Genomic DNA, 16287 nt, shown 5'->3' on the forward strand with positions numbered 1-16287 from the left:
ATATCTTGAATAATTAGATAATATATCTTATATCTATATAAGATATCTTATATAATCATATAAGATATCTTATAAGATATCACATATAGCATATAAGATATCTCATACAGTATATAAGATATCTTATATCACAATTAAGATATCTTATATATACGCATTGAAACTAAGGATCGACATTGCTCTTTGAATAAATATTATGTTGGCAAGCCATAATAATGTTTAATAACATATATAAGTAAAAACATTAGCCCAAAAGATACTCTATAGATAATATCACATACATGAAAGTTGTAAAATCCAAAAAAATAATTTTTAAGTTCTGTCCATGGCCAATTTAATTTTAACCTTCGTCTATGACCATTGTTCATGTGTCAATTTCTGTTCTTGCCTTTTATTATGCTTAAGCATAATATGCCTATCATTTATCAATCAAATGATACCGTAAATTGGGATACTTTGGATGTGGCCACATTTTGGCTTATTTGGCGTAAAAAGTAAAGTTTGAAGTTTGAAGTTTGCGTTTGGCACGAAAGCGCCATAATTGAACATACCAGAATTTGGTTACGTATTTATTTGTTTGTATATAACGATCAGTACAGTCATCTACATGTCATTTATTAGGTATGTGAACATGTACTCTCGGGTAAATTACTCAATCGTGTTACATAAACACACATTTAAGGTTTGTGCTGTCAACCGAAAAAAACCAACGTTACCAGTGCGAGTCTCTTTTTTGTGCAAACATGTATATAATTAGATGTGTGACTATAAATCACTTCTATTGAAGACCAATATTTCAAATGATTGGCTTTCTATCGATAAGGCTTCAAAACTTATGTCAGTTTTTCATTGTTGCGGGATATATATATGTGTATAGACTAATTAAATCTTCCGGTTTTTCTTTTTGATCACATTAAGTTATGCGCCAAAAATTTGCACTGCATAGAGAAACGCTAAATCTAAACGCACCAAGATTTAACCAGCCTATATTTGGATACAAAAACGCCAAATTGTCCCGACGCCAAGATATTCCAATTTACAGTACACACTCTACAAAAATGTCAGAAAAAAAGAAGAAACGTAATGAAAACAAGTCTTTATACCATTGGCGAAACTCCCAGTCAAACTGAAAAGTTTTCGGGGAAGAGCCCTGAGGCGACTCCCAGTAACTGTTTTCTGGGACGAGTGTAAATTGGGCGGAGTTGAGCTAGAGAGAGGATGAGGGACAGTGAGTGAGATGTGATTGGGATCGAGATTGGATGATCATATCATGACTGCATGGGCGGAGAGAGAAGAAAACGACATTAATATAGATATTTTAAAATTTAAAAATGTCGCTGTATCTATTATAACTAACTGTTGTGAATGTTGTATCATACCGAACTCGTGTCTTATGTTTTACATTTATATTACATTTTACATCTATATCGCATTCTAAGTTTTGTCCAGTTGTACGAATATTGTAAAAGCCCCCTGCAGTACTAAGCGTAAAAAGAAATGAATGAATAAATGAATGAATGAATGATACTCAAATTACACTATACGAACGCCATCTTTAATTTGTATCATGTGTATAAATAACAAAACCTTATGCCTTAAAAATTTTCAAAACATGTCACGCATATATCACACGACATTATATTTAACCTTTATCCTTATCTTGATTCATGTTAAGAGACGGGTGAAAAGGTTACATAATGTTAGATACATGTATGTGTTTGTAGATATAAAAATAAAAATTTGCCTGAATGTGTATTAGTTATATAGCATTTATATTTTTTAGGTATGTAATTTTTTGATGATCAATTATAACAATCTTAGGTTTTGAATTTACTATCTACTTAATTGACAGTTGATATATATACTTGATTTTCATATTTGTAAACAGAATGTCGCTGAGATGATAGAGCCGTTATAATTACACTTATACGCTTATATGAACATATGAATGACATACAAATATTTTGACATTGCACTCCTTCACCACAGGAGATAACGATGTAAGATAAAGTTACATAACTTGTATATTTGGTGAGACTTCTATGTGATCATATTTCACACAAGAAAGTATGTACAAAAAGTGTATTGCATGTAGATGCGCACTTTTTAACATTACTTAATTGTTTATGTTGTTAATGGGATTCTGTGGTAATATTTCATCACGAGTCGGATGCATAATTAGGTCTAGTGCGGCATCTTTGGTTATAGCTGTCTAATTTTAAGATTTTGGTTAGAGATGCGACGTCCGCCTATGAAAAATATAATACATTTTCTTACCTCGAGGACAGGTAACAGAAGCATGCCTCAAGATAAGCTCAGAAACATCCATCGTTGATAATTCCGAGGAAATATATTTAGAGACGACAATGCATGGGATTGTATATGTAGGAAGGAACTTGGATGGATGGATGTTACACAATTGAAACACAATGAAATGGTGAGATAAGTATTTCGTATTTAATGTCTTCGTAATGTACGGCTCTTTATTAGACATCCATTGCCTAATTATCATGCCTGATTTCGAGAAATTATAAAATTACTGATATGTTTGAAGAAAAAAAAACCGTTGCATAAGTTATACCACTAATGACTTTATCAATTTCGTATCCAGTTCATCAGATTTCAGATTTCAGATTTTATTCCACTCTCAGACATACAAGTGTGTAACAGGAGATCACTATACATAATGTAGACATGCATGTATAAAGGGCACATATATATATATAGCGTGACAGTGCATTACAATATGTATTGGTGATGTACATGCTCAATCAAGAGTTTTTCCCAAAATTTACATATACTTGTCAAAACAGTTATGTTACATACAGTAAATAGGCCTTTCATTTTGATAACACTATGATTTATATAATATTAACTTGGTATATTTACAATTTCTCTTAAAGTTATATGTGCCGTATTTTTCATAATCACGAATCAAGATGAGCTTTTGATGTTATTCATCACCAAAAAATACCAACTTTTTGAAAATTACAGTGCTTTCAATGCATAGATTTTAATTTTACATGTACAAATAAGAGCTGAAATTGATTTTTGGCAGTACTGCCAAAATTCATTTATTTACATCAATAGTGAAGTGAAACGAGTACATACGGTGAGACCATAAAGCCAAATTGTGGTCTACAATTTCATTACACATTTTTACAATGTTTTTAGTAATTATAAAGTGACTTTTGCAGGTATGTTTTCATTTAAACATATATAAGGCATAAAAACAACAATTTTTCAGTACAAAATTCCTGTGTTATAACTAATGTTTATAAGTCATCTGAAGCCATTTAAATGGTTTTTACAGCTTTATTCATCAAACCTTATGGTTTTTAATAAATTAATGATGAAAAAATAGCATGTCAAAATTATCGCCCTGTTACGGCACATATAACTTTAAACGTTTCACCATTTCATTACTGCACTGAAACAGATAATGGTATTCGTTTCCAATATCAGTAAATCATAAATTACAAGTATTATTTACTTCTGGGTTTTCCAGTTTCGAGGTTCTGAATTTTATGATATTTGCCTATCTGTTGCCTTTTATTACGATATTTTTCAAATTCAAAATCATCTTTGAAAATAGAATAAATACGACCTCTTGTTGAATTCTCTGTATCATTAAACAATTTTTTGTACAAATTGATCTTGTAATCTTTGAATTACGATAAATTTTAAATATTCTCTATTGTACTGTACATAAATTCTGGTAGTCCCATATATAATTGAAACCAATTTCTTCAAAACTAATTTTAACATTATGCAACCATTTGAATTCTATCTTACTATTTGTTTGCAAGTTTAACATCAGTTTATATATATATATATATATATATATATATATATATTACTTGAAAGATTATCAATAGTAATCAATTTGTGCCAAATTTTAATAATTCTGTTTTTATCCTCTATACAGTGAGGGAATCTCCCTTATTCACCATACATCATGTACATGTAATTACACGTACTTTTCCTAGCACCGAGTATATGTTTACAAAACTGTAAATGAAGCTTTTCTATAGCTGTAATATTTTCGTAACACCATACTTCTACTGAGTACAATGATATTGGTAAAACAAAAGAACCATATACTTTTAACTGGAGGTCGATAGGAAGAATTATGTTTCTTATTTTCTTGTAAACAGCAAACATAGCTTTTCTTGACTGTTTCTGAATCAATAGTATCGATTTCGCTTTATGACTACCCTTATAATTCATCAATACTCCTAGATATGAAAACGAATCTACAATTTCTATGTCTTCGTTAAATCATGTAAAATGAGGATGAGTTCGAGACATCCTTTTTGAAAAAATGGCATTATTTGTCTTATTTGCGTTTACTTCAAGTTTCCAATGTCCATCCTACATTTCAAATTAATTTAAGGCAGATTGTAGATCGTTAGCTGATTCAGACATTAAAAAATTATATCATCTGTATAAAGAATCACAATGAGTTTTATATAAATTCTAATAGTATTACTAAAATCTTTTATATTCTTCAAATAATTGACACCTTGCTCTTCAAAAACCTTTCAATATCATTAAGATAAATAACGAATAAGGAAGTTGACAAATTTTCTTCTTGCTTTACACCGACGTTGCAAGTAAACATATCAGACATCATTTCCATTTTCCAGGATTTTGTATTTTCATATAAATCAATAATTGATTTATACAATTTTCTTGTTATATTGCTTCTTTGAAATTTTGTAAACCGAGTTTCCAAACTGAATCAAATGCTTTTCTAAAATCAACAAACGAACAAAACAATTTTTTATCAAGCGAGACATAGATAAAAGTAAGAACATGGAGAATAAAAATGTTGTCATTTGTAGAATGTTTTTTCCTGAATCCTGGCTGGGCAGCAGTACATCAGCCATTTTCTTTAGTCTATAGTTAATATGGATTTAAAAAAAAACCGAAAACAAACAAGACTTATTGCTCTATAATTATCTAAGTTGTTAGGGTCTCTTTTTCTCTTAGGCCAAAAGAATATATGTCTGTTTAGGGGTCGGGAGGATTAATTTTTTGTAGTGTCTTTCACTCCAATTTAAAGGCCGGAACCGGAGACTGAGATCGAAATCCCGACTTTTATTTTTACGAATTTGGTTAAGTCACTTGCGGTGAAACAAATCATGCTAACAAGTATAAAGTTGTTAATTTTATAAAACAATATGATAACTTTTAGCTATCCAGGCGATAATTACACTACATACATGTATGAATGGGTGTTCAATGAGAGGTTAAATTACTGTCCAACTGAAAAATTCCACGTATTAATATTACAGTAGTAAAACACCGATGAATAATTGTATTCCTCGTTGTTTTAAAAATACAGGAAATCCCCAAGTTTTACATCACTCTTGCAGTACAGTTATTTATAACTATATCTCACCACACTGCGTTTACTACGGCTAGTAAAACAAAAGGGTTAGAACTAGCTTCGCCAGAGTTAAGTTTTACTTCGCATTGAAGACGAAAGGGTAAGTATGTGCTATATGGTCGTTTTATTGTTTGTTATTACTATAATTCGATATTTGTAATCTGTTAATACAAAAACGTCATAACATGTACCGGTATATACATGTAGAGGACCTTTCATCCGTTTCCCTTCATATTAGATTTATGATACAAGTTTAGAATTTTTCATTTTTCGCGAGCCTGTGGGTAGCAGGAAAAAATGAAAATTCGAAATGAGTATCATTCATCTAATATGAAGGGAAAGTTATGACGATTTCTATTTCTCATATAACTAATATTTGCCTTTGTTTTTCCCATTCGGTGTTTTCCGCCAAATCATCAATCAACGAATCAATTCCGATTCGGGCCATATCACTAAAACCCAAAAGTAAAGTACACGCACCGATGAGCCGTAATAATGCGAAAAATAGACACCTTATTTGGAATATTAATTTAGACTTATAATGCACATCATTAACAAATTTTTAAATATAAATGAATCATAAATCAAACGGCGAATTAAATGCAAGGAAACATGTTGAAACTTTTCCAACGCTAAGTTTTACCATATTTTTACTGTTCGATTTAAGCGATTTGAAAGACGTTTTCATGGATAATCATGTTAAAGAAGGTGAAATGTTATACTGATTTTACGCACCGTTATGGACCTGGAAAAAGCCATAGTGTCGTCAGTCAATCCATCGTGTCGTAGTAAAAAATCGCACAAAAACGTCGCTTTCCACACATAGAAATATTTCCAATTATTAGAATCAACCAGTCGATACAGATAATGTAGAACAAATATCAATTTCGAGTAAAGGTATTTGATGACGACGGATATCCTCGATACTCCATGCGTTAAGCCAGTGTTCGATTCTTTTGATCAAAGGTCCAACTTTCTGTCTCAACTGTTGTCGCACATAGAATCTTCAGTTTTGCTATGACATAGTGTGAATACGAATTGAGAGAAGTACAGTGTAGTTGATACTGAAGAGTCTTTAGTGCCGTTCAGCTTGGTATATTAGATCGACAATATATGCCTATCTATATAAAATATACACTCTCTGGACTTTGCCAACAAATAACTTGTACTACGAACTTGTCCTTTTTGTATTAAAATATATCAGCTACGCTATATTGATATATTCTTTCATCTCTGCATAACATCATCTCGGAATAATCCACCTGTGTTTACATAATTCATTTGATCCCAAACGTCCGCATTATCCTAGTTTTCAGATCAGATACCGTTCGCTGGTAGAGATATAACTTTACATGTTTTGTTTATCCAAATTATTTCTGCCATCTTACAGTATGTTTATGTAGGTCGTAAAACCGCAGGGCACCTCTGAACACATGGACCTAATGTCCTAGTGATTTGTGTATGTATGCAACTTATTTGAATGATTTTATTACAAAATTGACACTGATATGACATATTACATGTACCTAATAAAAGATTTTCACAAAATGCAATATCACATGTTAGCACTATCATCGTTAATTGGCTTGTTCAAAGTAAGGATTACTACCAAAACTTTACTTACGATCAGTGTATGTAAACTATAAATTAGATAAGGCAAAGAAGAATAAACATTTTCATTTTGCACCAACTGAGTAAAAGACGCACTGCTTTGATGAGTTCAATCTAATATAATACCTTCGACAATATCGTTAATGTATTTGGACGACACAGAAAATGATAAATCACTTTAGTATTGTGTCAGAAAATAACAAAAATGGATTCTTATAGTCTGTTACTTACAGCACGGCTATTTATATAGAGTCACACCATACTAGTCGTTCATCAGTATAAATCTTATCTAACTGTGTATTGGAGAAGTAGATGAGTAGGTTATGTGGTTGTTCGGCCACACTACAGAATTATATAGCGTCTACTGAATGTAGTCAGTTGCTTATACATGGACCCATCTGTAAAAGATTGAAGAATTTTACAGGATGTACAGAAAAAAATGAAAAATTCAAATGTAATGAAAAAGTCGATGTAATACTTAATTGTAAACTATGATTAAGAAATATAAAAATTTACAAATATACAATATACCCTTTATGTCTACTAATAATACTTCAGTGACTTCTGTCCAGAATTCCCCGTCATATACTAACAACCAAGACATTTCTATGTAAAATTCTTCTTTCACATATTCAGTTGCTGATAAAAAGACACATTTGTAAAATATTAAAGAATCTTAAAGGATTTGTATAAAAAATAAAATATCAGCAGATTAAAAACGTTGATGCGTTACTAGGTGAATATATCTACTTTTCTTTCAGATTATTTAAATTTTGCTTTGATAATAAACTTAGGTATTTAATACTGTACACCAACTGTTATTCGTGTGCTATTTACTTTTGTGAATTTCGCAATCGACTAAAAATCGAGAAAGTTAATTTCCGCGAATTATTACCAATACATTGTTATGACTGTATAGTTCAAAATGCCCTGTTAGCACTTAAATGATCATATTTATTGAGAAATAAAACAATATATATCTAGACGAACTAAACTTTAATTCCAACACCATACCATCCACATAAGATACAATGTAGCGTGTTGGCCGTCATAACACACCAGGCGGAAATCGTCGAGGAACTTAATATCACTGGGCCACTTCAGTATTGACGAACACTTTTCTGTTTCCCGGAATTTTCTGGTCATTAGGGACTTATTAAACACTATCTTTGCTCGGCTATAATAAATTTGTGATTATTATACTGTTGTATTCTTACAGGGTAGAATAATTTTTAAAATTACCTTAATGCTCTTTTCAACGGTACCTTGGTGGAGACTTACTAACAATATGAATAACAATGGGTTACAAGCAACACACTTCCTCTGCCGTCACTTACATTTTTTTAATCTGTGGCCTGTTATTTTTGCATAGTCATGCTATCATTGCATGAAGTTTGAACTAATTCTGTCTCAAGTTTTCGTCCGGAAATGAAAATTTGTGAAAAGTCTTTTTAGTAACCGTGACCTTTTGAACCCAAATTCAATCCTAAGCTATGTTTTCTCCATTGTATGAAAGTTGAACAAATTCCATTGATGTGTTCTCAAGTTATCGTCTGGAAACGATATTTTTTCAAACAATCTATTTGAAGTAACAGTGAGCTTTGTACAGAGTAGTTGACCTATTGACCCCAAATTTAATGCCAAGCTGTATTTTCTCATATATGGTACCATTGTGTGGAGTTTGTTTCAATTCCGTTCAAGTTTTCTCAAGTTGTCGTCGTGGAATTAAAGGGACATTTCAGTCTAAGAGTACATTAAAACTTGCGTATATATCGGAAACAAACCAGTTCTAATGGAAATTAGATTAATTGGTTTTACTGTGATATGTCAGAAAATCCCACTGTAGTCAAATGTATGTGAAATGTTCAATCGCCATTACACATATCCTTGTATGCCGAACCCTGACCCTTGCCTGTGTAGCAAAGAATTTTTTGTCTATAACTACTCAAATCGCTCTTGCAGTTTGTTAACATTATTAGATGCATGTTCTTGTCATAAAATAATTTCATCAACTCCTCAGTGGTTATGTATTGCATTTGTTTAACGTGCGTGACTTTGACTCGGGCAAGGGCACATCGTACATGTTATACCTGCTTAATCGTATTGATCAACGATTTGGAATTTTAATGGTATTAATAAAAATACAAAAATGTACTTAACAAAGTTGTGGAATTTGTCACTATTTCTTATCATATGTTTCATTAGGAATGTAGAACAATACATTTATGTCATATCTTGCTTCGTGATTATGTAAAGAATTAGCCTCCCTGAATTGTCCCTTTAATATTTTATGAAACAATCTATTTTTAGTAACAGTGACCTTTGTAGTTGACCTTTTCAACCCCAAGTTCGATCCCAAGCTGTCTTTTCTCATATGCTACAACTGTGTGAAGTTTGATTAAGATCCGTTGAATTTTCCTCAAGATATCGACTGAAAACGAAAAATGTTTAAACAATGTATGTTTAAACAATGTCTTTTTAGTAACAATGACCTTTATAGTTGACCTTTTGACCCCAAATTCAATCCCAAGATGTATTTTCCCATATGCTACCATTGTGTAAAGTTGGGGAACAAACACTAATGGTTTATGGTGACTCTGGTGAGTCCACATTGATGACAGTGACATCCTCCGATACTTCAGGGGTTACTATAGTTGACGTTATATCCACCCTTTGGCTATATCAAAGTTAAACCGGAGACAGCTCAGGAGAAAAATCTGACCAATCATAGACCTACACATCCTTCTTTTCAGAATTACAGTGAGAGCGACGCCCGATTTCAAAGCCACACAGTCAATCACAGTGTACCGTTATTCGATTACTTTGATATCTTGCCAACATTACCTGTTACTTCTGTTGCCTTCAGTTTTGCTATGATATAATCCAAGGGAACATTATGACAGTAACCTCTGGAGTATCGTGGATGCGACAGTGATAGTAATCGATCGACGCTTGCTCAGGATGGCTACTACGAAGAACAAAACCTTTTTTTGTGCTCAGATATTGGCTCATTACACCTGTATCTAATCTCATTCATGTAGTCTCAGGCGTATATAAAGCAAGTCTTATATTTTCCGTTTTTACTCTTGGATTTTACACATTCATTTTCAATATAATTCTTATACATTAATCCCAGCATGCTCTCTACTTATCTCTCTCCTCTCATCCCAACTAATATCTCGTATATGTATCGACCACCATCTCACCATCTCATTTTAGTCATTTCGTCTCATCGCACATATCACTCCACCATCTCGTCTTAACCGCTATCTCACTTCTACCGCCATATCACTTCTACCACCACCCCGTCTCAACCGCTATCTCACTTCTACCGCCATCTCACTTCTACCACCATCTCGTTTCATCTACCGTTTCATCTCAACCACGTTCTCTCCTTTACAACTATCTCTTATCAACAACTACGGTCTTATCTCGACCACCATCTTTTACATTTAAAATCTATTAAACTCTTAAAACTACATTTTAAGCGCGAAGCGCTCAGAGCTCCAAGGTTTATCATTATTGCACAATGTTTTATTCATTTATTCTTTTAATCATCTTTTTAATTATTTTGTTCTTCATTTAAGTGCATTGACATATTCTTTAATAATTTCATATCTCTGTATCGTTGTTACAGTAACTTTCTATCGAGATATAGTTTGAATAAGGAAACAATAGAACAATTGTCAACTCTTCTGTTAGAAATATGATAATGTTTGTATATTGTAAAGCCAATTAAGGACAAAAGAACATTAAATTCTCTGTAATTCTGATTATCAATCTTATAACCTATAACAATGAACATCATTTTCCTTAATTGTACATTGCAGTAATATTTTTCTAAAAATATATGGATTAAATTCCACAGAGCATCTACACATCGACATGCAATAAAAAATGTTTATAATCATCCTTAATTTCACATATCAAACATGTATCATCCTCAATAATATTCCATCTTTTAAGCAAAATTCCATTTGGAAGGATATTATAAAATAGTTTCCGTTTGTATATTTTTTCTTCATTCCCTATGGTGCTATTGATAAATTCACATAATCCATGATAAATCGAACCAGTATTTTCTAGTAGAAAATACCTTCCCACATACCTCTACAGTACGAAAGATATTTCTTTTTTCTTTCTAATAAAAGTAGAATAAAGAAATTTACTATTCACATTTTGCAATTTAAAGTTGTATGGTCTATTACTTTCGCTCTTTTTGTCATAGTGAAAACTGTTTAAGTGTTATACATATTTTTCACCGTCTGCCTGAGTTTTAAACTTTCTAATTTTACCACTTTTTATAAAGTTGCAGCACTGGAAGTATCTTTAATTATAAAAGTAAAAAATCTTTTTAACGTGTACACGTGAAAAATAGGTTCGAAAGATGCCGAATCATTCCGAACTCTTCCGAACATCGTCTCGACAATCTCGAAGTAAAACGAGGGTTGTGAAACCAAGAGAAAACATCAACACTTTTTCATAAACAAAACATGTGGTCGACCTCATCAGACTCTATCTACAAAGAAAATAATGCTCGTACATTACTATATTTGATCCACACAATATTTTACGGTAATGTGTAAATTGGATGTTTCAAATACTCTATCTGTGGACATATACCAGCATGATTTGCTCATATAAGCCAGAAGGAAAACGTAAACAAACACATGTGCGCTTACGCCAGTTATCTGGCTCACCACGTGCAGGTCGTGCCGAACGTCAGTCACGTGATACGATTCGGAATCCGAAGTCACTGAACATGGCGGTAATTGAAGGCGCTTTATTCAAAACCAGGAATATATGATTCCTAGATTTCGGCTCTCTTATTGGCCGACATATGCTTTTGGGGAGCTAAATCATCAAGTTACATTTCAATGTTTGAATATCAAATGTTTAAGTTACATATCGTTACAGTGAAATTAGCAGCAATACAACTTTAACACCAATACCTTTATCAAACACCAGTAGATCAGAACATGTTTGTACAGTTTGTACTTATCCAATTTCTTGTTTCTTTTAACTGTCGATAAATTTTCAATTCATCTATTCCGTCATTACCAATTATATCATTAATGAAGATTAGGTCAGATTCAATCCATGTATTACATTAATTTTGATGTATTTGTTTCCCCAAATGACCTCCCTACAAACATCTCGATAATTATAATCAATGAGTGGTTTATTACTTTCCCTGAGTTTCAACCATGATTGCAATATATTGATGTAAAATTTTGGAACAATATTTTTTGGAAGAACAAAACCTAGCTATTGTTTTTTTTTTCAATTTTATTCAAACTTTTGGCCATGTGCCCACCTGTACAACTCATGCAATTCAAAATACAATGTGTACAGAGTGAATATCATGTAAATTTATCATTAGATCTTTTTGTTTAAATTTCAGAATTACACAATGGCACAGCTGCTTAACTTGATGGTTTTCTTCATATGTTTTCGTTGTGGTTCAGTCACAGGTATGTACAAATGCAATCGAAATGAATCCGGAGCGTTTATGTTTTCTGGTATTTACTTTGTTTGTAATGTTAATTAATTTTTGGTAATCCGGCCCAAACGATCCAGATGACCTATATCATAGTCATTGTGTTTCGTCCGTCGTCGTTCGCCATGTGCCATCATAAATCTTTACACTTTTTAAACTTCTCTTGACCGAAATTATCTTGACAACGTGTACGTGATATTAAAACATGGGTACATGTTTAATATAGGTGCATGTTTTAATATGGGTACGTGTTTTAATATAGGTACATATTATGATATGGGTATATGATTTGATAAGGGTACGTGTTTTAATATAGGTACGTGTTTTAATATGGGTACGTGTTTTATATAGGTAGTGTTTTATACAGGTAGTATTTTATATAGGTACGTGTTTTCATAACGGGTACGTGTTTATTATAGGTACGTGTTTTAATAACGGTTACGTATTTTATTAATATGGATACGTGTTTAAAATTTGCCCTTGATGAGACAGGTAATCAGTGATTTGAGCTCCAGTGTTTTTGGTCTATTTCGATCATTTTTAGGACAGATGGAGACTCAGGGAGTGGTGAGGTTTATATTGATGTGTTCCTGATCGATTTTGTATACATTTCGAACTATTATTTCTAGTGTAGAAAGCCAGCGAGATGTTCACATTGTATCACCTCATTATCTATATTCACTATAGCCGGCCATGTAGCGTTGAGTCGTGTTCATCCAACCGTCAACGTTACTGATTGATATCGATAGTGCACTGACCTCGATACTGACTGCCAAGACGAGTGTGTATGTATATTATATAATCATTATAGTCATGTCACTCCAGAGAGAACTATCAGTGCACTTTTATCACAAGTTTCTAAAGGGTGTATCGCATGAAGATGTGTTAAATGGCTTAGAAAAACTGAGAATCACAGATCAAGTGAAAGCGGTCCAAATAACAGAGAACAGAGTTGTGATTACTTGTCAAAACGATGATACAAAACGTGCGCTACTACTCAATGGAGCGGAAATAAAAAATCAAACGGTGAAAATTTTTGAAGTCGAAAAAACTGTGACAAATGTTACAATCAAAGATGCACCATACGAACTAGGCGACGATGCTATCGCTTCTTATATGGCTAGATACGGCCAAGTCGTATCAGGTAGTATACGCAGAGGTAAAATTCGTGATACTAACATTGAAAACGGCACAAGGTATTTGAACATTATAGGATGTGTCCCTACCCTCCCGTTGCGAGCTTCAATTGGGCGTTTTGATATAAGAATATTTGCAAATAACAATAGAACTCCATGTTATCATTGCAACTTAAAGGACCACCCATCATTTAAATGTCCAAACAAACCAGTGCGTGAGCAAAGAAAATGTTTTATTTGTGAAAATACTGACCATCTTGCTCGGAACTGTCCACAAAAAGAAACGCCTGTCTGTAATTACTGTAACATGTCCGGTCACATTCAATCTGAATGTAGACAACGGGATTCGGACCAATACGGTGATTACGCGGAAGAAATCAGAGAAGGTCGTAAAAACGAAGATGACAAAACTGATGACGTAATACCTAATTCTTCAGATAGGGATTCCGTACAGAAAAAGCAAAATCAACCGATATCTCTATTACTCGGCGCGTCTAACGCGAAACGCATCCAGTTCAACTCGAGAAATATTATTAACGCCTCGGTGTCTGGTGCATCACTGGCGGAAATCAGCCATTCAATTGAGGAATCGCTCTCCTGCATACCTGAAGACACTGACATAAAAAATGTCACAGTTTGTCTGGGTACCAATGACGTGTCAAGAAACCAAGGCGACTCTGACCAAATCATTGTTGACCTAACTTCAGCAATAAATGAAATTGAAAATCAATTCCCAGATGTTCCCATTGGAATATGTGGAATCCTACCCCGAAAAGGAAACAGCGAGAAAATTTCGTTCCTGAACGAGATAACTGAAAGTGTCAATAGTTTCACTGAAAAGATGTGTAAAACAAAATCCCATATAGAATACATTGATATCCCGCTTCTTTTCCGTAGCGACGGAACAGTTAATGATCATCTATATGACGGTTTTGACACCTCAGGTGTACATATAAATAAACAAGGAGCGTTCAAGTTAAGAGAGAAATTATCAGTCTTCATGCAAACAACTGTAGGACCAATGCTGGGCACGCCAAAAAATAGAAAACGCTTTATGAGTTCGGCAACACCACCTTCAACTGAACGACAACACAATAAAATCCAAAAGTATGGTACCCCAGAGAACAACTGAATGCTTCTAAACATAGACCTTTAAGCAATATTCATAAATTCTAACCACTTTATATTAACTTATGTCTATATCTATAGCATCAATTAACATTAACGGGCTAAGAAATGTTGAAAAAAGAAATGCTTTTTTCTATTGGTTAATCAAAAAGAAAATTGATGTAACTTTGTTACAGGAAACCCACTGTACTGACAAAGATATATTCATTTGGTCTAAAGAATGGAAACATCTAGGGGGAGGCAATAGTTTATGGAATAATGGTACCTCTGCCTCAAGAGGCGTCGCTATTCTAACAAATGGGAAAACTAAATTGTTTTTGAAAGAACTTAACAGAGATAAAGATGGAAGGTTATTAACATGTATTTTAAAAAATGACGAAAGAAATATATGCAATATAGTAAACCTGTATGCACCTAATAATAACTCTGAACGATACCAATTCATAAGAAAAATTATTAACAATCACCTATTTGATAATAGTTATATATATGCTGGTGATTTTAATTGTACGCTAAACAATCAAATAGATAGATACCCACATAAAAATGCAGATGACTCCACAACATCATGTCTAAAATTTTTAATTGATTCATTTCAACTTGTGGATATTTGGAGACTTCGTAACCCTAGAAAATCGGAATACACATTCAAAAGAGGAATTTCAAAATCAAGAATAGACATGTTCCTTGTTACCAAAGACATTGAAAATGATATAGCCAAAACAGATATTACATCATGTGTTCATAGCGACCATAATATGATTACATTAAAAATCAATACAGATAAGGTGACAATTGGTCCAGGGACGTGGAAAATGAATGTTAATACAATAAAAAACGATATGTTCAAAAATACATTTCAAGCCTTTTGGACTCATTGGGTTACAGAAAAGAACAAATATGATAATTTGAAAGACTGGTGGGACATAGCAAAAATTAAGATTAAAGAAATAACAATATCTGTTGCAAAGTGCCTGAATAAGACCGACAGGTACATTGATGAAATCGAAAAAGAACTGGATGCATTAACAAAGACTAACCCAGATAATGAAAAAATCAACATGCTAACTAACATTCTGAGAGAGCATTACAGTAATAAAGCAACAGGGTTGAGAGTAAGAGCGAGAGTGCAGGAGTTCGAAGAGCATGAAAGATCAACAAAATATTTTTTTAACCTAGAAAAACAGCGTGCTAAAGAAAAGCTTTGGCATAAAATTAAAACCGCAGAAGGAGATTATAAAAATGACATAAATTCTATCCAAAGAGAACAGATTAAATTTTATAAGCAACTCTTTACATCGGAAGGATGGGACAGAGATGCTGCGGATATTCTTTTAGTTAATCTAGAGAACAAAATTTCAGATGATCAAAGAACATGTATGGATAAAGAGATGAGCGAAGATGAAATATTTAAGAGTATCAGTGAAATGAAAAAGAATAAATCCCCGGGTGAAGATGGAATTGTTTCAGAATTTTATCAGATTTACTGGCACATAATTAAAAAAGAATTTATTGAA

The 16287-nt window shown here is 32.8% G+C and overlaps 1 protein-coding gene across 3 annotated transcripts in view; it reads left to right on the forward strand.

Moving 5' to 3' along the window:
- Positions 1-5412: 5412 nt before the first annotated feature.
- The window catches only part of LOC138322966 (uncharacterized), a 34402-nt gene continuing 23527 nt past the window's right edge, over positions 5413-16287 (forward strand). For all 3 annotated transcript variants that reach the window (XM_069267238.1, XM_069267237.1, XM_069267239.1), the window contains exons 1-2: positions 5413-5495; positions 12411-12480. In XM_069267238.1, coding sequence (XP_069123339.1) covers positions 12420-12480 — 61 coding nt within the window. In that variant the 5' untranslated portion in view covers positions 5413-5495; positions 12411-12419. The remainder of the gene's footprint in view (positions 5496-12410; positions 12481-16287) is intronic.

The sequence above is a fragment of the Argopecten irradians genome, chromosome 5 (genome assembly GCF_041381155.1).
Source record: "Argopecten irradians isolate NY chromosome 5, Ai_NY, whole genome shotgun sequence".
Taxonomy (NCBI): domain Eukaryota; kingdom Metazoa; phylum Mollusca; class Bivalvia; order Pectinida; family Pectinidae; genus Argopecten; species Argopecten irradians.